Consider the following 24,216-nt stretch of genomic DNA (forward strand, 5'->3'; position numbering starts at 1 on the left):
AAAATATATTAAAATAAAAAATAAATTTAAAAAAGGAACTTAGTTTAAAAGTGGTGTGAGATTTGCTCAAAATCTTTTTTTTAATTAAATAGTATTCATACTATAAAATTTATATAAACAAATATTATAATATTAAAATATATAAAATTAGGAATTGAATAGACAATGTTGCCAAATATCAATTTGTTTCAACCCAGTTTAACTAACATCAAATTGCATCGGTGTGTATAGTTTCATACTTGTTTATACATGTTTTTTTTTATATTTTAAATCAATTTCTAATAATTTGTTTTCTAACCATTTTTACTTTCTAATTACATTAAAATAAAATATAATCAATAAATTATGTTTTTGAAACATAATTAATAATTTAAATTTTTCATTTTCACATAAATATATTTGTTAAGCTCGATAATCATCAAGAGGAGGTGAATTGGTGTTTTAAAAACTTTAAAAATATATGACAAACAAAGGAGACTCAATAATTTATAGTGGTTCGGCCCCAATTACCTACCTCCACTACCTTAGCTTACCACAACTAGGAATTTCCCAAATTCACTATATTTGAACATTTCAAAAACAATGTTTAACCTTTACAAAACACTGTATTTTCACTAGACAAGATAGAATCACTTCCCTTAAGATTTTCTACCCAAAAACCTTAAGCAAACTATAGGGAATTAACCCATGTATGCAACAAACAAGAAAAATAACTAAGAGATTGAAAAGATCAACATACAAATTCAACGTGGAAAAACTCCTCAAAAGAGGATAAAAGACCACGGGGAAAAAGGATATTTTACTATAATAATAGAAGAGTACAAGAGAAGGAGAGAATCAAAATAAAAACTCGAAACTCCGAAAGAAAAATCCTTCAAAACAAAGAACAGAATTTTCTCAATCTAAATATTTTTATTGTGTAAAACCTAGAGTAACTAAGGCCTATTTATAGGTTGAAATTCATAGCATATATGACTAAAATATCCCTAGGTTAATCAGAGTTTAAGTAGGAAACTAAAAACAGAGTTTGACTGAGAGAAGAAAATCGAGAAACTTGATGAGCACATCACCACGTCATAATGTGGCGTTTGGTCGTCGGGACAAAGAAGGACCTCATCGTTGGGACGAGGGCTTTCTTCTCGTTGTGATGTTAGCTGCTCTTCGAGACAAATAGCTCATCCTCGTTGTGACGTCACACACTGTTTAATCGAAATGCGAGGCATATTTTCACAAATGTCCACCTTGACTCATATTTCACTTAACTCTTTTGCCAAGCCCTGTAACGGGCCTAATTGGATATTCGTTGGATACTCACCAAGTCAAAACAGTGCTTTAACTTTGAAACTGGAAGACTCTTTATCAACATGTCAGCTATATTATGTTTTGTGCCAATTTTATGAATTTGAACATGCCCTTGAATGATCACCTCTCGAACAAAATGATAATGAATGTCTATGTGCTTTTTCCTTTCATGATGCATCTGATCTTTGGTGAGATGTATGGCACTTTGACTATCACAATATACAACAATTGCCCATTTCTCATTAACCAGTTCGCTAAATAGACCCCTTAACAAAATTGCTTCTTTTACTGCTTCAGTAATTGTCATGTATTCTGCTTTAGTAGTCGATAAGGACACTATAGCTTGAAGTGTAGCTTTCCAAGTAATGGCACAATTTTCGAAGGAAAATAGGTAACCTATGAGAGACCTCATTTGATCTAAGTCTCCTATATAATCTGAATCAACATATCCGACTAAGCCCTTTTGGCTTATTCCGAACTTTAAGCATATGTTAGAAGTACCTCCAAAATATCTGAATATCCACTTAACTACATGCTAGTGTAACTTACCCAGTTTGGCCATGTATCTACTAACAACACTAACAGCATATGAAATATCGGGACGAGTACATACCATTGCATACATTAAACTTCCAACTAAGCTTGAATAAGGTACTTTTGACATGTACCTTTCTTCTTCTTCATTTTGGGGAGAATCTGAAATTGACAACTTAAAATGTGCAACTAAGGGAGTACTTATCGGTTTTGAGTCTTACATCTTAAATCACTGAAGGATCTTCTTGATGTACCTTTGTTGCAATAAAAACATTTTTTTGGAACATCTATCCCTTGAAATTTTCATCCCCAAAATTTTTTTTACTGCACCTAAATCCTTCATCTCAAACTTAGAGTTAAGCATGGTTTTAAGTCTTTCAATTTTGAATGGTCCTAGCCGCAATCAACATATCATCAACATAAATCAAAAACTATATGAATGAACCACCATCAAGACATTGTAAATATACACAGCTATCATACTTATGTCGTGAAAAATCAATACTTAACATTAAGGAGTCGAACTTTGTGTACCACTACCGAGAGACTGCTTCAAACCGTACAATGGTTTTCTAAGAAGGCAAATATGACCTTCTTTACCTTTAGTTCTGAAATTGCTGCATGTATATGTCCTCTTCAAGGTCACCATGAAGGAAAGCAATCTTCACATCTAACTACTCTGACTCGAGATTATTTGATGCAACAAGAGCCAAAAGTGCCCGAATGGACATATGTTTCACAACGAGAGAGAAAACATCATGAAAATCAACTCCCTCCACTTGATTGTAGCCCTTTATGACCAATATTGCCTTGTAACTAGTTTTGTTTGAACCCAAACCTTTATTCTTCTTAAACATCCATTTGCAACCAACTATTTTCTTACTGATGGGTGGTTTAACTAGCCGTCAAGTCTCGTTCTTTTGAAGTCATTCCATCTTTTCTTCCATAGCAACGAGACATTTACTACAATCAGAGGCCTGAAATGCCTCAAAATAGCATGAAGGGTCAGTTGAATCAATGTTCTCTATAGCACTTAAAGCGTATTCCACTAGGTTTCCTTCACAGTACCTCTATGGCGGTTGGATTTCTCGTATTTTCCTCTCATGAGCCAACTTATAGTTAGTTAAATGATATGGTGAAGGTAATTGAGAGCCAGATGAAGTCCCAAACTGATCCGAAGCAGTGTTAGCTTCGCAAGAACAAAAATTTTGTCACATCATCGTGAAGTCGTGTATTTCTTCATTGAGACGATGACCCTGCTCATTGTTACGTTGCAACGTGCCTTTTCGTGTCATCGCGACGTCACCCCTTGTTTCTTCTTTTGACTCCACATTGCTTGAAACACTCTGATTTGTTGTGTCTTTCAAAATAAGTGACCCCTTTATCGTACAAATCATGGTTGATTCATAGAGCTTAACATTTCTGCTAACAATAGTTTTATTGGTTTTTAGACACCACAATTTGAAACCTTTCGTATCAGCAAAGTAACCCAGATAAATGCACTTTACTGCCCTTGGATCAAACTTTCCCTAGTTAATTTTAGCATAAGTAGGACAACCGAAAATTCTAAGATTAGAATAATTGGGAGGATTATCAGACCATATCTCTTCTAGAACTTTACCATGAAATGTTCGATGTGTAGATTGGTTTACCAAATAACTTTCCAAATTTACGACTTCAGCCCAAAACTCCTTCCCTAGACTTGCATTTGAAAGCATGCATCGGGCCTTTTCCAACAAGGTTTTATCCATTCTTTCTACAATTTTATTCTGTTACGGAGTACCTAAAAAGGTGCAATGTCTCTCTATCCTTTCCCATTTGTAGTTTTCATTAAACTCGGATGAACAGAACTCAAGTCCATTGTCCATTCTCAACCGCTTCACGGACTTCCTGGTCTATTTTTTCTAATAGTTTTTTCCAATACTTGAAGATTCTAAAAACTTTGTTTTTCTACTTTAGAAAATAAACCAAAACTTTTTTGGAATGATCAATAATAAAAGTTAGGAGATATTTATTACCTCCTTTTGTGATGTCAGGAGTCGGACCCCATAAATTGAAATTGAGGTAATTAAGAGTCCCTTTTATTCTGTGCATAGCTGAATCAAAACTTACTCGCGTCTGCTTCCCGTAAGTGCAATGTTCGTAGAAATCTAACTTACCAATTTCAGTGTCTTCAAGAAGACCTTGTTTACACAATGTTGTCATAAATTTCTCACTTATATGACTGAGCCGCGTGTGCCAAAGTTTGGTTGAATCAAAATCTGTAAAGAAAGAATCACTTCGTGTCGTTGTGATGTCGAGCTGGTTCTTGTCGAGACGTGACGAAGATTTCAGCCCTTCTTCGATAATTATAGTTGCACCAGTAACCATTAACCCTTGTAGAACGTATAGGCTACCATTTTTCTGTCTTTCCATTACAATGAGAGCTCCACGAGAAAATTTTAAGTCATTTGACTCATTGACTATCTTGCAACCATTAAAATCCAAAATTCTCAATAAGATGAGATTTTTCTTTAAGTCGATTACATACCTGACATCTGACAGTGTCTGGATTATTTCATCATGCATCTTAATTTGTATTATTCTTATGTCGGTTATCTTACATGGAGAATTATTCTCCATCAACACTACTCCACATTCAACTGAATTGTATGTAGAGAACCAGTCCCTATTGGGACACATGTGATAGGAGCACCCTGAATCTAAAATCTATTCGGAAGTAAGCTTGAAACTTTCGCTCGTGGACACAAACAAAAAATTATCACCTCTATCTTTGGCTACACTAGCAACAACAACTTCATCTTTCTGATTATCTTTCTCGTCGTTTTCGACATCCCTTTTAATCTTATTTTGAAGTTTACAGCATTTCAACTTAATGTGGCCCTTCTTCTTGCAGTAGCCACATTCTTTGTCTCAGTTTCTAGCTTTAGATATCACCTTAGACCTGCTTCAGTCTGGCCTTTTAGAGTGTTGTTTGCCCCTTGCAACTACAACTGAGGCTTGCCCGCCTCACATTTTTTAGGCTTAACTCCTTGTCAAGTTTATCCTTACTCAGCAGATTCCCTTTCACGTCCTCAAATGAGATGATCTCTCCCATAAATAAAAGTTTCCTTGAAATTTTTATAAGAATAGGATAAATAACATAACGATAACATGGCCTGATTCTTGTTGCTAATCTATTCTTCAAGATTCTCCAGGTCATTTAGAAAGGTAAAAAAACTCAATAATATGAGCTCTAATAGACTCACATTCGGCCATTCTAAATGTGCAGAGATGTTGCTTTAACACTAACCTGTTGACCCAGGATTTCTTCATATAGGCTTCTAGTTTCGTCCATAATGTATATGTTGTTTTCTTCTTCAAAACCTCATGTAACACATTATTTGTTAAACATAATTGAATTTTGGATAGAGCTTTTTTATCTAACCTATCCCATTCTGACCGATCTATGTCCGCAGGCTTCTTCTCTTTAATGATCCTCTCAAGATCACTCTAAATTAGTATTGCTGACATTCGAACTTGCCACAGACTTAAATTTGCAATACCATCGAACTTATCAATATCAAATCTTGATGTTGCCATCTCTAAACGGGTTAAATACAAAATTCAAACTAGCTTTGATACTAGTTTGTAGGGAATTAACTCGTGTATGGAACGAATAAGAAAAATAACTAAGAGATTGAAAAGATCAACACACAAATTTAATGTGGAAAAGCTTCTCAAAAAAGGATAAAAAAACCTTGGGAAAAATGAGATTTCACTATAATAATAAAGGAGTATAAAGGAAAGAGAGAATCAAAACAAAAACCTGAAACCTCAAAAAAAACCCTTCAAAACAAAGAATAAAATTCTCTCAATCTAAATATTTTTGTTTTGTAAAACCTAGAGTAACTAAGGCCTATTTATAGGTTAAAATTCATAGCATATATGACTAGAATATCCCTAGGCTAACTAGAGTTTAAGTGAGAAACTAAAAACAGAGTTTAACTGAGAGAAGAAAACTAAAAAACTTAAGGACCACGTTGTTATGTCATGACGTGGCATTTGGTCATCAGGACAAAAAAGGATTGCGTCGTTAGGACAAGGGCTTTCTTCTCGTTGGGGCTTTGGTTGCTTGTCGGGATAATGATCTTCTCCTCGTTTCGACGTCACACACTATTTGATCGAAATGCGAGGCATACTTCCACACAAACCTTTACAAAGATGAGAAATAGTAATAGGGATAAAAGACTCCTCTTAAAGAAAGATATTACAATGATAAAGCTCACTCAATAACACTACAACAACACTTGAAAAGAATAAAGAGAATATCAATGAAAAGATTGGATTTTTTGCAATTGACTTTACAAACTTGTTTCTTATCTTCAATGTGGAGTTACTGACTTGTATTTATGCCATCTAACAAGCTTGGAGCCATTTGGCAACGTTGGGAGTCAATTAGAGCCATTGTTGCAATTAATTTGTGCATTAATTGTAAACTGCAGACCACAAGTGGACTTATGCCGGTAGAACTCTTGAAATTTATAACTGTTGGAGCTCGATATATCGGTAGAATTCCACTTGTACCGATAGAAGTCTGAGGGTTTCAAAGGTTCAAACTTGTACTAATAGTTGTATTAGTATAAGGTACAGGGGAGACCAAAAATTGCTCATTGACTTGTATCGGTAGAAGTCCCCCTGAGTATCGATAGAAGTCTGTTGTTTGGCTTGGAATGGTCTCTAACTTACTTCTATTGATAAAACTCAACCCAAGTATCGATTCAACTGAGGTTGTATTGGTAGAATGGCTCCCAAGTATCGATAGAAGTCTGGAAGAATTCTTGAGTTGCTCTCTAACTTAGTTCTACCGATTCTTCTATACACTTGTATCAGTAGAAGTCTCCTAAAGTTGTAAAATTTGTTTTGAATCAAGGTTATTGAAAGGTATTTTGTAATTTTAAGTTTCTAAACACTTTGAAAATAATATTAAGAGCTTTATATTAATTGATTGCAAATTTGACTAAAAGAAATTTATAATTTGACTTTGTTATATCAAAACATTTAAAAACTAGGGCTAACAATATTTATATTATAATTGAGATATATATTCATGTGTATATATATATGAAAAAAATATTTTAAAGATATTGATAAATTTAAATTATTTGACTAAAATACACCAATATTGATACGTATCAATATCAAAAGAAAAAGATACAACAACTGGTATAATACCGAGAAGATTGAAAATATCATTAATTTTTCTCTTCTCGTATCGATTTTTGTATATATAAGTTTCATAGAATAAATTTTATTTAATCGGAAAATAATTAGATATGGAGCAAATTCTAATCCATTTATATACAAATTTCATTCTTTTTAAATTTATTTTTAAACTTAATATATTTTTTCAAGTTTGGAAAGAAAATCTATAAAAATTAGTTGTTTGATTTACTCTGATAGATTAAGTTTAATATTCAACCCATCAAAACTTTACTTATTAGAAGATAACTTTCAATTATTTTTATTTTTTGGTTTTATAAATAAAAAAAGCATGATAATGAATTTAAATTTTTTTATTAGTTTTTTATATTTATATTTATTTATTGTTATTTTCTATTTTAGCTACAATTAATATAAAATTTGTTATAACTTAAATTAAAATTTAATAGAAAAAAAAAAGTGACATCATTTTGAGAGGGGTCACCGACGGGATCTGAGAACTAGGGGTAGGGGATTTTCACTCATGAATTAAGGATAAAAAAATCAACACTTATCCCTTGTTTTTTTGGTTGTGTTGCGGCCTTTCAGGTTTCATCTTTAAATGAGACTTTGGGGCATCGAGCTCTACTAAAACGTGGACTAAACTTCAATAAATCCTCCTACTGGATATCAGTTTCAACTTTGATAGGAATGTGGGTTCTTGCTAACATTGGATTCACCTTAGCCCTTAGTTATTCAAAGCGTAAGTTTTACTCTATGTATATACAACTACAAGAAGAAAAGTGATAAAAGAATAAGAAACCCAACTGATGAATTTAAACATTACTAGTTCTAAGATGTGTTTGAAAAATGAAAATTTGTACAGCTCCAGGGACTGGGAGATCTCGAGCTATTGTTTCTCATAAAAGGTTTTCTTATCTGAAAAGAAAAGAAGATTTAAGCAATTCCATGCAAGATGACCAATTACAAGGAGCTCATACAACAACAGAAGTTACAAGGATGGTTTTACCTTTTGTGCCCGTTACACTCTCATTTGATAATGTGCATTACTTTGTGGATACTCCCAAGGTAACAATTTGATTTATCCTTTTTTTTTTGTTTTTTTTTAAGGTGATTAGAAATATTTTCAAGTTATTTTGTCCCTTTTCTAGAAATTTCAAGTCCCAAATAAGAAGCTCCATCTTCTTCAAGATATTTCTGGTGCATTTAGACCTGGAGTTCTTACAGCATTGATGGGTTCCAGTGGAGCTGGCAAGACGACATTGATGGATGTTCTATCTGGAAGAAAAACTGGAGGCTATATTGAAGGGGATATAAGAGTTGGAGGATACCCCAAAGTCCGAGAGGCATATGCTAGAGTCTTTGGGTACTGCGAGCAAACTGACGTACACTCTCCACAAATAACAGTAAAGGAATCGGTGATGTACTCAGCTTGGTTACGCCTTCCAGCAGAGATTCCTAAGCATATAAGATTGGTACGAGTGTTTAAACTTTATGCGAATCCTCATAAGTCAATTTGATATTTGATGCGACTCAACATAGGATGAGCAACGAAAGCTATTTCACGAATTGTCTTGAAAAAGAAATTTTAACAAGTATACAATTTAACTAAAAAAAGAGAAATTTTCTTGTTAAGAGAGAAAAGTAAATAACTATTTGTTTTTTAAATTAGTAACAAAACTTACAAGCTAGCCTATTTATAGGCTGAAAGCATAACTTCTACTATTAGTAAAATAAAGGTAAACTATAAAAATAATCACTTTCGTTTGCCTTAAATTACATTTTAGTCATTTATATTTGAAATGTTATGTTTTAGTCACTTACATTATCGTTTTGTTACGAAATAGTCACTTTACCGTTAAGCTCCATTACCTCCCGAACGGCAATCCTACGTGGCAAGTTCAAATGCGTTTTAAATGCCAACTTGGATGTCCAACTAGAATGAGATTAGTTTTTTCAGTCAAAATGGAAAATAAAACTAAAAGAAAAAGGAGACGAATGGTTTTTTTTTTACAGTTCAAGGTGTAATTAATTTAAAATTTTCAATTAATTAAATTTATTTAATTCTATTCTCATCTCAGCTAGACACCAAAGTTGGCATTTAAAACTCATTTGAACTGTCACATAGGATTGTCATTAGGGAGGTAACGGAACTTAACAGCAGAGTGACCACTTCGTAACAAAACAATAGTATAAGTGACTAAAATGTAACATTTCAAACATAAATGACTGAAATATAATTTGAGGCAAACGAAAGTGACTATTTTTATAATTTACCCTAAAATAAATTGATAAGCTAATCTATTAGATAAATAATAATAATAAACCTTATCTAAGGGCATTATTTAAAAAAAAAAACTAATAACCTTTATCTATTATATAACTAGTTTTTTACCCTTACATAGATTTTATTGTATTAATTAAAATATGTTAAAATTATTTAATAATTTTGTACAAATTTTATAATCCATATTATAAATAAGTTTAAATTATCTTATACTTTTTTATATATTTTGAATTCAATATTTTATTTGATAAAAATAAAGTATGATATATACAATTTCTTAAATTAAACATATGTAAAAAAGTGTTTATGAAATCTATTAATTTTTTATTTATGAAATTTATTTATAATAATTTTTTAAAAAGCGTTTTTTTTATTTTTTTAATCTTTTAAAGTTTAATTTTATGAATCTATTTTTAAATTATATCATTTACACATTTTAAAATTTAAATTAATATATGATGCTTAAAAGATTGATTTAAGTACCTTGCTATATGTAATATAGATTAGATATATTAGATAACTAATAAAATAACAATAAGTAGATAAATCATTTAGCTAAATAATGACTTTTGGGATAACTGATAAATGATATCCATTCTCCCCTTTTTAGAAAAAATCATGCTCGAGTTAGTTTCATCCTCCGAATATGTCTATTATGCAATAATTCCTCAACTTTCTCTAATAAAATTTCCTTCACCTTTAGACTTACTCGATAATGTGATATGTTCAAGAAACTTGTCTGGTCAAAAGTAGTAATTTTAATGTAATTCCTTAGGTATAATATTTTTTCCATTACCAACTACAAAGTTGCAATTGTTACTATCATTATGGCACCTAGCATCATCCTCTATAACAGAAAGATTTTCCCATCTTTTAAATCTTCTCTATCATTATCACCGTCAAAGCCATATATTACCTCATCTCCTTCCTCAAGTTCTTTAACATAATGACCATACTTTACAATGTTGATACCTCTTCTTCTTTGTCAATCATTAAAGTGATGCCCATTCTTATTTGCACTGATAGCAATTTGTAGGAATTAGCTTATCATATATGTTAGAAAAAAGAATGTTGCTAAGTTGGTGGTCACTTCTCCAAGCACTAAATAAGAAAACAGAAAACACAAAGAACACAAGAAGATGATTACTCAGTTCGATTTCCCTACGTATGTAAAGCCTAGTTTAGTGAGAAATATGCACTCTTTTCAACACTTACAAAGTGAACCTATTCAATCACACGCACCGTGATCGTTTCCCTCACCCTTGTACTTTGAAGATATAATACTCTCACCACTATGAACACCCCTTGTGATCACAGCAAGTAAAACCACGACAATAGGTTTTACTTTAAAAATAGCACTCTTACAAAATTATTCTCTTAAGAATAGGTTAAATGCCTAATTCTCGGTACATTTTCCTACGCAAGTCTCTCAAACATATAGATATTAATTTTGAGACTTGCTTACAATAGAAATCTAATACAATCCCAATAAAACAGTAATATTGTAAAGTAATACAATATAATGATAGCATATGAAGTAAATATGGACTCTATCACAGTTCATCAAAAGAATCACGATTCAATCCAAAGTCTATAAACCAAAGGATTGCTTTGAGGAATTTCGATCCAAATCAATTACTAATATTCGTATTCCCAAGCAGAAAGATCTTATAGAATGGGCTAGATATTCATCATGTAATCAGCATAGCACAAAAATAAGGTTCAATAAATTGCTAATACCTAAATAGGGAAACTGCCAACATAGATTTGGTAGGTAGAAAAGTGGGCACTCCCTTTGGCACCAAATTGTTAGTTTCATATTTCTCAAAAATCTCCCCCCTTTTGGCAATTTGTTGAACAAAAATCATAAGGTAAAAAGTATGAATTATCGATCAACATAAGCTCCTCCTCAGCACATGCACATTAATTTAATCTAACTTACCTTAGAAAATAATTAAGCAATCAATCATCAATGTCAAGATAAGTTTGCATTAATAACTACCAACAACAACTATAACTAAGAAAGTTTGAGAAAGAAATGCCCAATGAAACTAAAAACCATATCATAGCAAAAAGAAATCCAAATTCATCTCTAATAGAAAAATAGCAACAACAAAAAAAAACACGTTACAATACTTATCCAAAAAATTGTAAATCATAAAAGAAGTTCATAAAAAAATAAAAATTCCCCTTTAAATGAGCATTCAAAACAAGTTCATCACCAAACCTACACCTTTTTTTCTCCTCATCACATCTTCTCTTTCCTCTTTTTTGTTCTACATACTTGCCAAGCTAGGCACCTCTTTCGATGCTTAAATATCTACTATTAAGGCTTTCTATTTATCGATAATCTTCTTAATAGCCTTTGTCTTTGCTTTTAATTTATCATAGTGCTTTTGAAGAAAATCGACATAGGCTTAGAGATCTACAACATTCCTAGCATGTATGCCTTTCGAGATGGGAATGGTGCTAGCAGGAATGGGCACTTCATGAATTCCTTTTTCTTACCCAGCAGATTCATACTCTAAAGCTTGAACTTTGCCTAGCTTATTCAACTCACATTTCCCTTCCAACCACTTATGAGAAAATTTTAGTTCAAGCACAGTTTTCTCATAAGTTTATTTGGATCTAACAAATTCAAAATCTTAAAAAGAAGATTAAAAAGATGAGATATGCAAAAGCCAGCAAAAGATTCTCATATAGACACTAAAAAATTTAGTAATTTCATCAAAAATCAATTGGCCTAAATCAAATTCTACCATTTCTACCAGTTTTCTGAGAAAACCAACCACTCATTTTGTAATAGTCTCTTTGGCTATTAAGGAGCCAGTTCCCAGTAGCAATAGCATGTAGAGCAGCATATATAGGATCAAGTTAAGAGGATTGAAGAATGCCTTTGTCAGGAAAAGTTGGGTGAGATAGTTGGTTAGAGCAGTAGTAGTAGCAATTATTGATTCATCAAGATTGAGATTTTTGGTAAAGGAATAATACAAATTTCAAATTTAATTAGGTCCAAATTTTTTAACCATCTACCATGTATAAAAACCTTATGGTAATACTTGGTAAACTCATTAGTATGTCACGGTTGAGATTTATAGATAATTCATACCCAACCCTTTTAACAAACGACTACACATAACAAATCGAACCAAATAATCCAGCATTCTTCAAGTTTTCATCAATACCATGATATGCAAAGGAATTGTCATCGATATTTTGGTCGAAAATGAAATCTTTTAGGATGAGTTTGTAGTACCTTCTTATACAATCAGGATTCAGAAACACTTTCTTTCTTTAAGCAATAATTCTTTCTTCTTATTTTTTGACTACTTTAGTAGCTTTAGATAATAGTTTTGAGACTCTTATATTCTTCAATTTTTTGTTGTGCTTTGTTGCTGAGTTTGGAACATTTGGTTGTTTGATCCTTAGTTGCATTATTGCACAAAGAGGCACATTACCTTAAGAAGAAAACAATTTAGAGCTTGCATGGGATTCAGACTCTGTGGAGCTTTCCAACGCACTATTTTTTATTATTTTTTGCCTTTGTCTTTCCTTGTTTTAACAAGGGATTTGATTTCCCTAGTCACCATAGACCTTATTCTTGGTCTAGATTGATTAGTGTCTGGGCAGTTGGTACTTTTTTTGTCACCAAAACCTCATCAAAAGAGATTTTATCCTCGAGAACTTTTGTAGCTTCTCATTCAAGAGAAACTTATTTTGCCAGCCTTCTTCTTCTAAAATAGGTTCAGAATCATTGGTAGTGAAATCATGTAGGTTGTGGAGTTGGATGAGGGTTTAGAAGTGAATTAAGGAATCAAAGAAGGATTTTGTGGAGTACCTTCTTCGTTCTAGCTTATTAGATCTTGGATAAGAGAGTTAATTGTATCTTCATGAACATGATCAATATTTGGCATTAAGGGAGACAACTTTCTAATTCAGGATTTAGGAGAAGGACTATTAGGTTCAATTACGAATGGGGAATTCTGAGGCATTAGATTCTTTTGAGGGGTGGATAGTTCAGAGATAGGTATGTTTCTAGATTGGTCTTGAGATGCACTTGATTTTGGTGCCACCATAAGGAATGAGGGAGTGAACACTCCTTGACTTGCATCACCACTAGCCTAAGAATGACAACTTGGTTCACCACCAGCATATTGTTGTTGGTGGTGCTTATCATATTCTTCTGTAGTTGTCATCTTAGTCCTTGCCATGAGAATAGAGGTTGAATGCTTTTAAAAACCCTTTGTGAGAAAACACTAACTTGCGAAACAAGAATGCTTGAGAAGCTTCAAAAATAATTTCAACAAAAAATTAAAAGATTTTAATTTATGTGAAATACTCTTTATAGATAGAAAGAAGATATCACAATCCATTAATTGCGTGTCATTCCCAAATATACAGAGAGAGGGAAAAATTAAAAATTTGATATATTTCCCACCAAAAATAAACTACAAAAACTATATATATTCCCTCCTAAATAAAGAATATAATTTGTAAAATAGGCAACAATTTTTCCTCAAAACAGTATCTTGAGTGATTGTTTGGATGCCCCGTCAATTAACAAAGTAGGAACACTCATGCACAACAAATACCAATTGTGCTCCTCAAGCTCTCAAACATCTTGGCATCCAAAGCTTTGGTGAATAAGTCAGCTAATTGCTTCTGAGTTTCCACATACTTCATCTCAAAAATTTGACTTTCCACAAATTCAGAGATAAAGTGGTGACTTATATTAATATGCTTGGTCCTAATATGTTGAACAAGATTCTTTGATATACTAATGGCACTAATATTATCACAATAAATTGTGGTTGTTGGCAAGGCTATCCAAAAGTCTTCAAGCATTTGTTCCACCCAAAACAGTTGTGCACAACAATTGGCTACTGCTATGTACTCAGCCTCTACAGTGGATAATGAGATTGATCCCTATTTCTTGTTGTACCATGAGACTAGATCACCTCCTAATTAAAAAACCCTCTTGATGTACATTTTCGATCATCCATGTTCTAACTCAATATCATTGTATCCAACTAAGCACATAGAATTGTCTTTAGTGAACCAAATATCAAGTTCAAGAGTGTTATTGACATACCTGATGATTCTCTTCACAACCTTAACATGAAATTATTTTTGATTGACTTGATATCTTGCACATATACCTACACTAAAACTTAAATCAGGTTGACTTGCAGTATGATACAGAAAACATCCTATCATACTTTTGTAAGTGGTTTGGAGAGTGGGCACTTCCTCAGTATCCAAACTCTATTTCTCATCTACTAACATAGGGATACTGACAAAATTTGATTGTTCAAAATCAAACTTCTTCACGAGATTCCTAGCATACTTTTCTTATGATAAGAATGTTCATTCCTCTAATTGCTTAATTTGAAACCCAAGAAAGTAGGATAACTCACCTACCATGCTCATTTTGAATTTAATTTAAATTGACTTCAAAAATGAGTCATTAGTAGTAAGAAGTAACAGAGGTAACACCAAATATTATGCCATCTACATATGTTTTTGCAAGGATCATAATTCATTTTATCCTCTTTATGAACAATAGTTTATCCACAAAACCTCTTTCAAATCTCTATTCAATTAGATACTATGGTAGTCTCTTATACTAGGCACGAAGGGCTTGCTTCAACCCATACGAAGCTTTTTTTAATTTGTAGACATATCTGGATTTGAAGTATCTTCAAAACACTTTGGTTAAGCTATGTACACATCTTCTTTCAAGAACCCATTTAAGAAAGCACTCTTAACATCCATTTGGAAAATTTTAATGTTAAGATGTGCATTCACAACAATCAACAATCGAATAACCTCAATTATTTCTATTGGGGAAAAGGTTTCTTCAAAATCAATACCTTCCACTTAAGTGTATCCTTGCACAACCAATTTGGCCTTGTTTCTAGTGATGTTGCCTTGCCCATTCGTCTTGTTTTTGAAGATCCATTTGGTGCCAATGTTATTGAATTGAGATGGTCTAAGAACCAATTCCCATATTTTATTTATTTTTAATTGTTGCAATTCTTCTTGCATTGCCTGAATCTAATCAGCATCATTGAGGGCCTCTTCTACTTTCTTTGGCTCAAACTGTTAAGCATAACATGCCAATAAAATCATATCCTTGTAATTTTGCCTTGGTTTTTCTCTTTTTTTATCCCATTAAACATATTCCCAATAATATTAGAGGCTGAATGATTCTTTCTGACATGTGAGGAAAGCCGAAGTGACTCACTAGAATTAGCTTGATCATGCATTTGATCAATAATTTGAACTTCTTAACTTTTTATTTCAAATTGTTCTTCAGACTTAGTAGTGCCAAAGGGAGTGGGCACTTCCTTAAGCACCAAATTTAGAGTCCTCTCCTCATTATCAGCACTGTGAATTTCATGAACTCCAACATCATCATCAACCACATGGATTGACTCAATGACCTTCTTAGTGTGTTTTTTGTGCACCTTGTAGGCTCTACTATTGTGTGTATAACCAAGAAAAATATCCTCATCAGATTTAGAATCGAATTTACCTTGGTTTCCTCTATCTTTTAGAATGTAACATGTGTTTCCAAAGACATGGAAGTATTTCACAGTGGGCTTTCTCTTTATACATATCTCATAGGGAGTTACATGAATCTTTGGTCTAGTCAGCACATGATTGACTACATGTGTCGCAATGTTCATTGCCTTAGGCCAAAATTGATGAGGAATCTCCTTACTGTTGAGCACGACTCTAGCCATTTCTTCACTGTTCTATTCTTCACCTCTAGCAAGGAAAACTCATGTTTTATCCCCTCTCATCACAAAAACATATCAAACTTTTCATTCTTCAACTCTCGACCACGATCATTGCACGCCCTCCTTACCATGCTAATAATTTTTCATTGCTCATTCATCAAAGTTTTGCACAATTTTTTGAATTCATCAAAATCATTTTATTTTTCCCTAAGAAAGCTTACCCAAGTTTTCGTTGAGTAGTTATCAACACAAACTAGAGCATACCTTTTTTCCTCCAAGACTTTTTGTCTGCATTGGACCAAACAAGTAAATATATACAAGTTCGAGATGTGTTTTAGTCTACACATAGGCCACATTATTATGATTTTCACAATAATGTTTGCCCTTCATACAATTACTACACACCTTAGGAATAGTTCTTGTTAACTAGGGTATTCCTCAAATAGCTTCATACCTCACCAACTTGTGAAGACATTCAAAATGTACATATCCAAGTTTCTCATGCCACAGTTCTAACTCTAATGCTGTAAAGCTATTACATTAGGCGTTCATCATCACTTTGAGATAATTTTCAAAAGTATGAGCTCCCCTCTATAATCACTTTATCACCATTAGTCACAATATACTAGTTTAGATGAAATTAACAAGCATGCCTTAATCACAGAGTTGACTTATACTCACAAGATTGACCTTGACATTATCTACTAGTAGAACATTCTTTAATCTAGGCATTCCTAGCATATCCAGAGTTCCTTTGCCAAGAATTTAGCCTTTCTTCACATTACCAAAAGTCACCCTTCCAACAATACTAGTTTCAAAATCAATAATATGTTACCAGTTACCTATCATATGTCATAAGCTCCCATTATCAAAATACCAAGTTCCATCAATTGTAGATTTTAGTAAATAATGGGCTACCAGCATACACTTTTTCTTCGTCTTCACCCAAACTTGCTTTTGCATTCTTCCAATAGTGGTGCCACGGTAGTGGGCACTCCTTTTAGCACCAAATTTTTCCATCTCAACTCATACAGCATCTTGTAGCATCGAGTTCATATATGGCTTAGGGTACCATAGTAATGGAAAAGAACTTTACGAGGTTGAACAACCTTCTTGAGAGGCTTCACCACCATAGGTTTGGAACTTTCACTTATTTCTTTAGATGTTAAGGCTTTCACAAACACAATGGGCTTTTCTACCACATTCTTTCCTTTGTTCACAAATCTCAAACCTCCTCTACCTGGATCCTTTTTTCTCCTACAATCAATAGCTCATTAAGCTTCTTACTACTATTGTTGAATTTTTCGAGCATCAACTTTGTATCAGCCAGTTCTTCCTTGATTTTCACATTGTTGCTCAATTCCTCTACAAGTAAAGTTTCTTTTACAACCATTTGATTGGTTATAACAACATTCTCCTATTTGAAACGTTTGTTTTCTTGAGATAGTTAAGTGTTGATCTCATACACAATTGTCCATTTACCTAATATCTCTTTGTAAGTCTTCAGAAATTCTTCATCAACTTGACTATAAGACTCTATATCAGAATCCTTGTTGCCAGCATTAGCAATGAAAGTAATAAAGTTTTTATGATCATCTTCTAAGTAAAAATCACTTAAAAATCTTCATCACTTCTTGTCACACAGAGAGCCTTTTTCTTCTTTTTCAATATGTTTGCACACTCAAATTGAATGTGTCCAAACCCTTGCCATTTATAGCATTGCACACATTTTTTTTGTCCTTCTCAAGTTTTTCTGACTACAACTCCTTTTTACTTATTTTTGGGAAAACTGACATTGGTTTCAAATTTTTTGTATCTCCTTTATTGTTTTTTGAAAGCGTTATTGAAATTTTGAGTAAGAAAGGTCATCTTCTTTTGTAAGTCCTCTAAGGTAGCATTTTGAGAAATGGACATTTCCTCATTAACATGAAAAGTAGTATTTTTAACTCATTTTCTCTTGATTTGTTTTGCTTCATCTAGATTCATCTAAAAGGCTTTTAGAGAACCAATGAGTTAATCTTTGGCCAGTTGCTCAAGGTTCTTGGCCTCCTCAATGACAATGACCTTTATGGAAAATCTTTCAAGGAGAGATCTCAATACGTTTCTTACAAGCTCGTCATTCGAATACTCTTTATCTAATGCAAAGGCTTGGTTTGATAAGTCACAATTTTGCATAGAAATCACCAATTTTCTCTGATTCTTGCATCCTTAGACTTTCAAATATTGAATTCAACATTTGCATCTTTGACTGCTTGATAGTGGAAGTTCCCTCGTGAGTTATTTCCAAGATATCTCAAGCATCTTTTGCCATAGTGAATTTAACAATTCTTTTGAACTCCAACATATCCGCTCTATAGAAAATTACATATAATGCCTTTGAATTAGTATTTTCCAAGTTCTTTTCCTCTGTGGTCCACCGTATTTCAAGCTTAATAACTCTTTCATTGTCACTATCCATCTTCGATGCCTCTCATCCAGTTAACACGGCACACTAAGCTTTCTCATCAATTAACTTTATATAAGTCATCATGTGTGCTTTCCAGTAGGCATAATTGCCAACTTCAAGCTTAGGTGGTCTTAATGTGGATGAATCTTCCATATTTAGATCTTAACAACACTCGAATATCTACTAACTACTTTAAGTAGTAGGCTTTGATACCAATTGTTATAAAAAATAACATTGTTAAGAGCAAAAATAGCACAATCAAATTGGTGCCTGAGTGGGTGGGAATTTATCCAAGCATTAAATGCGAAAATACAAAACACAAAGAACAAAAGAAGATGATTATGTAGTTTGATTTCCATACGTTTGCAGAACCTATCTTAGTGAGAAATATGCACTCTCTTCAACAATTACAAAATGTACCTACTTACTCACACACATCGTGATAGTTTCCCTCACCCTTGTACTTTGAAAATGCAATACTATCACCACTATGAACACCTATTGTTATCACAAGAAGTAAAAAAAAACAACAACAGGTTTCACTTTAAAAGTAGCACTCTTACAAAATTATTCTCTTAAAAATAGATTAAATGCCTAATTCTCGGTACATTTTCCTAGGCAAGTCTCTCAAATATATAGATATTGATTTCAAGACTTGCTTACAATAGATGATCTAATACAATCCCAATAAAACAATAATATCATAAAATTAATACAATATAATAATAGTATATGAAGTAAATATGGACTCTATGGTAGCTCATCAGAAGAATCATGATCCAATCCAAAGTCCATAAACTAAAAGATTGCTTTAAGGAATTTTGATCCAAATCAACTACCAATATTCGTATTCCCAAACAGGAATATCTTCCATAATGGGCTAGATATTCATCATGTAATCAGCATAGCCCAAAGATAAGGTTCAACAAATTGCCAAGACCTAAATATAAAAATTGTCGCAACACATATTTGGTGGGCAAGGAAGTGGGCACTCCCTTGGCACCAAATTTTTAGTTTCATATTTCACAACAATATAGGTTATTCCATGTATATGATTGTGTTTGTGTCTTGGTCCCATTCACAAACTTATGTCCCATGCTTTGTAATCATAACTAGATTTCTCCATTTGACTTTGCAAGTCACTAGATGCCAAGTCATTCTCCATATTTCTTAGTGCCAATTCATAATGATTCTTTCTAATAAAATATGCCTTTTTGACTTCCATAGTCATCTCATCCTTTAATGTCATGTTTCGAGCCTTAAAGAAATTTACTACTGTTGGCACACTGATCTTGTCCTGAATTGCATGCTTCAAGTGGTTAATATATCAAGCCGTCATTTGACTGTCTTATTCCATTAATTGGTTTCACTTAGCAAGTTTTATAAAATCTATGGTATATACATGTATGGTTATATCTCCTTGGGAACATCATTGATAATATAAGACTATGTACTACTCGAGATTAAGGGAAAAAATTGAGCTAAATTTGACCCTTAACCTTAAAAAAGTCAAATTTTACCATAGACCTTTGAAAAAGAGCCAAATTGTTGTTTTTAATGGAAATATTAACTAAAACATTAAAGTTTTAAACATGACAATCCGCATGTACTCCATCTGTTTTCTTTTAATTTTTATGAACTTTTTATAATAAAAAATTAAAATTTTTAATGTTTTGATATTTTATAATTTTTAATTTATTTGTTGATATAAGACAAATTGTGTATGTTAGGGTGAAGTAAAAGTGGTCTGTCACATGGGATTGTCATGCAAACATTGTTAAAAATTAATGTTTTTTTTTAACATTTCCATTAAAAAATAGTTTGACTCATTCTGAAAGGTTAATAGCCAAATTTAGCTCAAAAAAATAATAAATACCAAATTGAAAAAAAATGTTACGTTAAAAAATAATAACATTAACCTATTAGATAACAATTAATAAAATAACAAAATAATACATAAGTATTTAAGTAAATAATTTTTTTTATAAATAATAACTTAATAAATTCACGTTTAAATTTATAGCGTCAAACATTAAGTTATATTGTAAGATAAAAAATATCATGTTAAAACAAAATTTTATATAAAAAAACTCATTTAATTCTTGAATTTAACAGGAATTCATAAAAGAGGTTCTTCAACTTATTGAGCTTGATGAAATCAAAGATGCTTTAGTTGGCACATGTGGTGTTAGTGGTATATCCACAGAGCAACGCAAACGACTTACTATAGCAGTAGAGCTTGTTTCTAATCCATCCATAATATTTATGGATGAACCAACCACCGGTTTAGATGCTAGAGCGGCTGCCGTTGTCATGCGAGTGGTAAAGAATATAGTTAGTACCAAGAGGACCGTTGTATGTACCATTCATCAGCCAAGTATAGACATATTTGAAGCATTCAATGAGGTAATTGAGTGATGTGCTCATAAAAGTTTTGTTTTGTTCATTTCTTATTAGAAACATTGCTCTTAACATATGCTTACTATTCAACGACATGATTATAAAGTTCCATGGTTCATTGCATAGGCTTGATAACATAATCCTTCTTAGATACCATATTATTTTGCATCTCATATCTTAGATGTATCTTGCAGATTATTTTGATGAAAAGAGGAGGGCAAATAATATATTCTGGAGAGCTAGGTCAAAATTCTTGTAATCTTATTGAATATTTTGAGGTAATCCAAAGTAACATCCTATAGATTATGGACCATCCCATTGAATAAGACAATATCTTCTAATTTTTTAAAACACATCAAGCAGGGAATACAAGGGGTGTCGAAAATAAAAGAAAACTACAATCCAGCAACATGGATGTTAGAGGTCACAAATCCTTTTGTTGAAGCTGAACTTGGAGTGGATTTTGCCCATCTATACAAAGAATCTCATCTATATCAGTAAGTTCACCATAACAAGTCGAAAATAAGTTGTTTAAACCTTGGAAGTTTACCATAATTGATATATTCAGGACCTTGAATCATACTAGCACTCCTCAAAATAAAAAAGAATGTAGAAAAGCTTAAATAATATGTTTTTGTTGCATAATATTTAACTTTTTTATGTAGGAGAAACAAAAAATTAGTCAATGAGCTAAGAGCTCCAACACAGGGTTTAGAGGAACTACATTTTACTACACACTTTTCACAAAATAGATGGGAACAATTCAAAACATGCCTCTGGAAACAACATTTGTCTTATTGGAGAAACCCCACATATAACTTGGGGCGCTTGATTTTAGCCATGGTATCATCTTTGTTATATGGAGCGCTTCTTTGGAATAAAGGGCAAAAAGTGTAAGATGCTTTCTTGAAATTTTCTTTCCCTTATCGTATTTATATATCTCTTCTTAGTAAAACACTTAAACTCCCCAAAAAAGACATTCAAAAATATATTTTTTCACCCTTACAAAATCATCAATATTTTCTATCTTTGAATTCTTACAACCAAAAGCACTTTTACCATGGTTCATATCATTTATTTAACCATTAAATTGGTTTAAAATAAGAATAAATAAAGTTAGTTTGCCTAAAAGCTCACTTATTACTTTTAAGTTTAAATGTGTGGAATTATGTTGAAATCATGATCATCTTTCATGTAGAGATAAAGACCAGGATTTGTTCAACATAATGGGATCAGTATATGTTTTCACGATTTCTATTGGAGCAAGCAACTTGCTTTCAATTCTTCCAATCGTAACTAGTCAACGGACTATCATATACCGAGAAAGGTTTGCTGGAATGTACCCATCCAAAGCACATTCATTAGCACAGGTCCAGAGCTACCCTCACATCATACTTCTTTGCATTCTTAACATGTGAATAATAAACTTTCCGATTTGAAATTTCAGGTTATAATTGAAATACCATATATCTTCCTTGAAGCAACCTTGTTCTTGATCATTTCATATCCAGCAGTCAACTTGTATGAATCAACTTACAAAGTATCTTGGTATTTCTATGACATTTTTTGTACATTGCTCAACTACAAATACATGGGCATGGCTATTGCTTCTTTGTCTTCAACTTACCAAATGGCCTCAATATGTGGAAGTTTTTGTATCACAGTGGTGAATTTGTTCTCTGGATTTCTCATACCACAACCTGTAAGCTTACTCCGTATCTTGCTAACTAAAATTACAATTCTTTTCTTTATATAAAATCTCATATGTTGTCTACTTTTAATAAGAAACTAAGAATCCAAAATAGTAAAGACTAAAAATTGAGAGGTCTACTTTTGATATATGATACATTTGACTCTTGCAGATGTTGCCAAAATGGTGGGTTTGGTTTTATTGGATCATTCCAACTTCTTGGACATTAAGAGGTCTCATCACGTCCCAATATGGAGATATAAATCGAGAAATCATAGCATTTGGAAAGCGTAAAACTATCACCGCCTTCTTAAAAAGCCATTATGGATTCAAGCATGAGGATTTGCTTCTTACAGCTATTTTACTACTTGCTTACCCAATTTTCTTTGCCTCTGTTTTTACATATTTTACGGCTAAGCTTAACTTTCAAAGGAGGTGAATCGTAACTAGGTTACAATAAATTTTATTATGTATAATAATTAACTCGTCAAGATTTTCACCACAACTTAGCAAAATCCTTATTTTAAGCCATTAAACATTATCCTATTTCTTCCTCTTTCTCCTTCCAGATGGGTTTTCTTTCTTCTCAAAATAATTTTTATATTAAAGAGAATCTGTTATAATAAACGTCGATAATGACGGTAGAATGATTGCAAAGTAATAAGAAAATAAAAATAAGAACACCTAGATTTTACATGGAAATTTTTTCAGGAAAAAAATCACGGGCAAAGAAGAAGAAACTCACTAATGTTGAAAATTGAATGGTACAAGAGGAGTTTTGACTACATCTATTTAAGGTTTGAAAAACCATGTTCTAATCAAAGTCAAATAGTATAAGTGTAGTTCTATATGGATTCATCCTGTGCGGTATGGCCCTCGACCTCTCGCCCTGACAGATCCCCTTATTTCACACAAACTCTAACACAATACTTACGGTTATTTTTTTGGTTTAAATTTAATTTAAATCATACCTAGAATTTTAAGAAAAAAAGTATGCATAATTATCCCAACAAAAATTCCTCCATGTTGCAACCTTTGCAAGACAACTTTATCATAATGATAAAGATAAAATAATGGTTATAATGGGTACCTCTCCTATTGCTACCAATGTCAAATTCAAGGACCTCGGACTTAGACAAAACCTATTCTACTCCTATACTATTATGTATCATGTAAAAGGATTACATTGATGATTGAGGCATACAATAAATATAGATACATGCATATGTATATCCACCATATTACTCTATCTCAAACTCTGTCCAAACATTTGAGTTATACCACTGAATCTCAACTTATAGGCTAGTATAAACGGATTGCAATTATAACCACCTATTAAACGATACTTAGGGAGAGTTACTAGACTTCAACTTGTTTTGTAATCTAACAATTCTCACCTAGAGGGTCAAAACATGTATAGAACTTTGTGATCGCGACCCCTGTTATTTTGAGGACATATCTAGTATTCAGAGTTTGCCTCTTAAATAGTAAAGCAACACATACACATATTACAACTATTGATATCAAGAGCATTCTAGGCCATTAAACCAATGACCTACTAGTCGTTGCATAGCTATAAGCCAAGTTCTAATCACAAAGCTTGTAGTGT

General features: G+C 32.4%; 1 protein-coding gene across 1 annotated transcript in view; it reads left to right on the forward strand.

Moving 5' to 3' along the window:
• Positions 1-23,143, forward strand: part of LOC107956094 (ABC transporter G family member 33) — a 28,066-nt gene extending 4,923 nt beyond the window's left edge. Inside the window, exons 14-23 of the mRNA XM_041096667.1 lie at positions 7,627-7,780; positions 7,904-8,106; positions 8,190-8,513; positions 20,633-20,923; positions 21,112-21,195; positions 21,281-21,414; positions 21,583-21,810; positions 22,116-22,287; positions 22,365-22,619; positions 22,780-23,143. Coding sequence (XP_040952601.1) covers positions 7,627-7,780; positions 7,904-8,106; positions 8,190-8,513; positions 20,633-20,923; positions 21,112-21,195; positions 21,281-21,414; positions 21,583-21,810; positions 22,116-22,287; positions 22,365-22,619; positions 22,780-23,046 — 2,112 coding nt within the window. The 3' untranslated portion in view covers positions 23,047-23,143. The remainder of the gene's footprint in view (positions 1-7,626; positions 7,781-7,903; positions 8,107-8,189; positions 8,514-20,632; positions 20,924-21,111; positions 21,196-21,280; positions 21,415-21,582; positions 21,811-22,115; positions 22,288-22,364; positions 22,620-22,779) is intronic.
• Positions 23,144-24,216: the final 1,073 nt, after the last annotated feature.

This window comes from Gossypium hirsutum, chromosome D07 (assembly GCF_007990345.1).
Source record: "Gossypium hirsutum isolate 1008001.06 chromosome D07, Gossypium_hirsutum_v2.1, whole genome shotgun sequence".
NCBI lineage: Eukaryota > Viridiplantae > Streptophyta > Magnoliopsida > Malvales > Malvaceae > Gossypium > Gossypium hirsutum.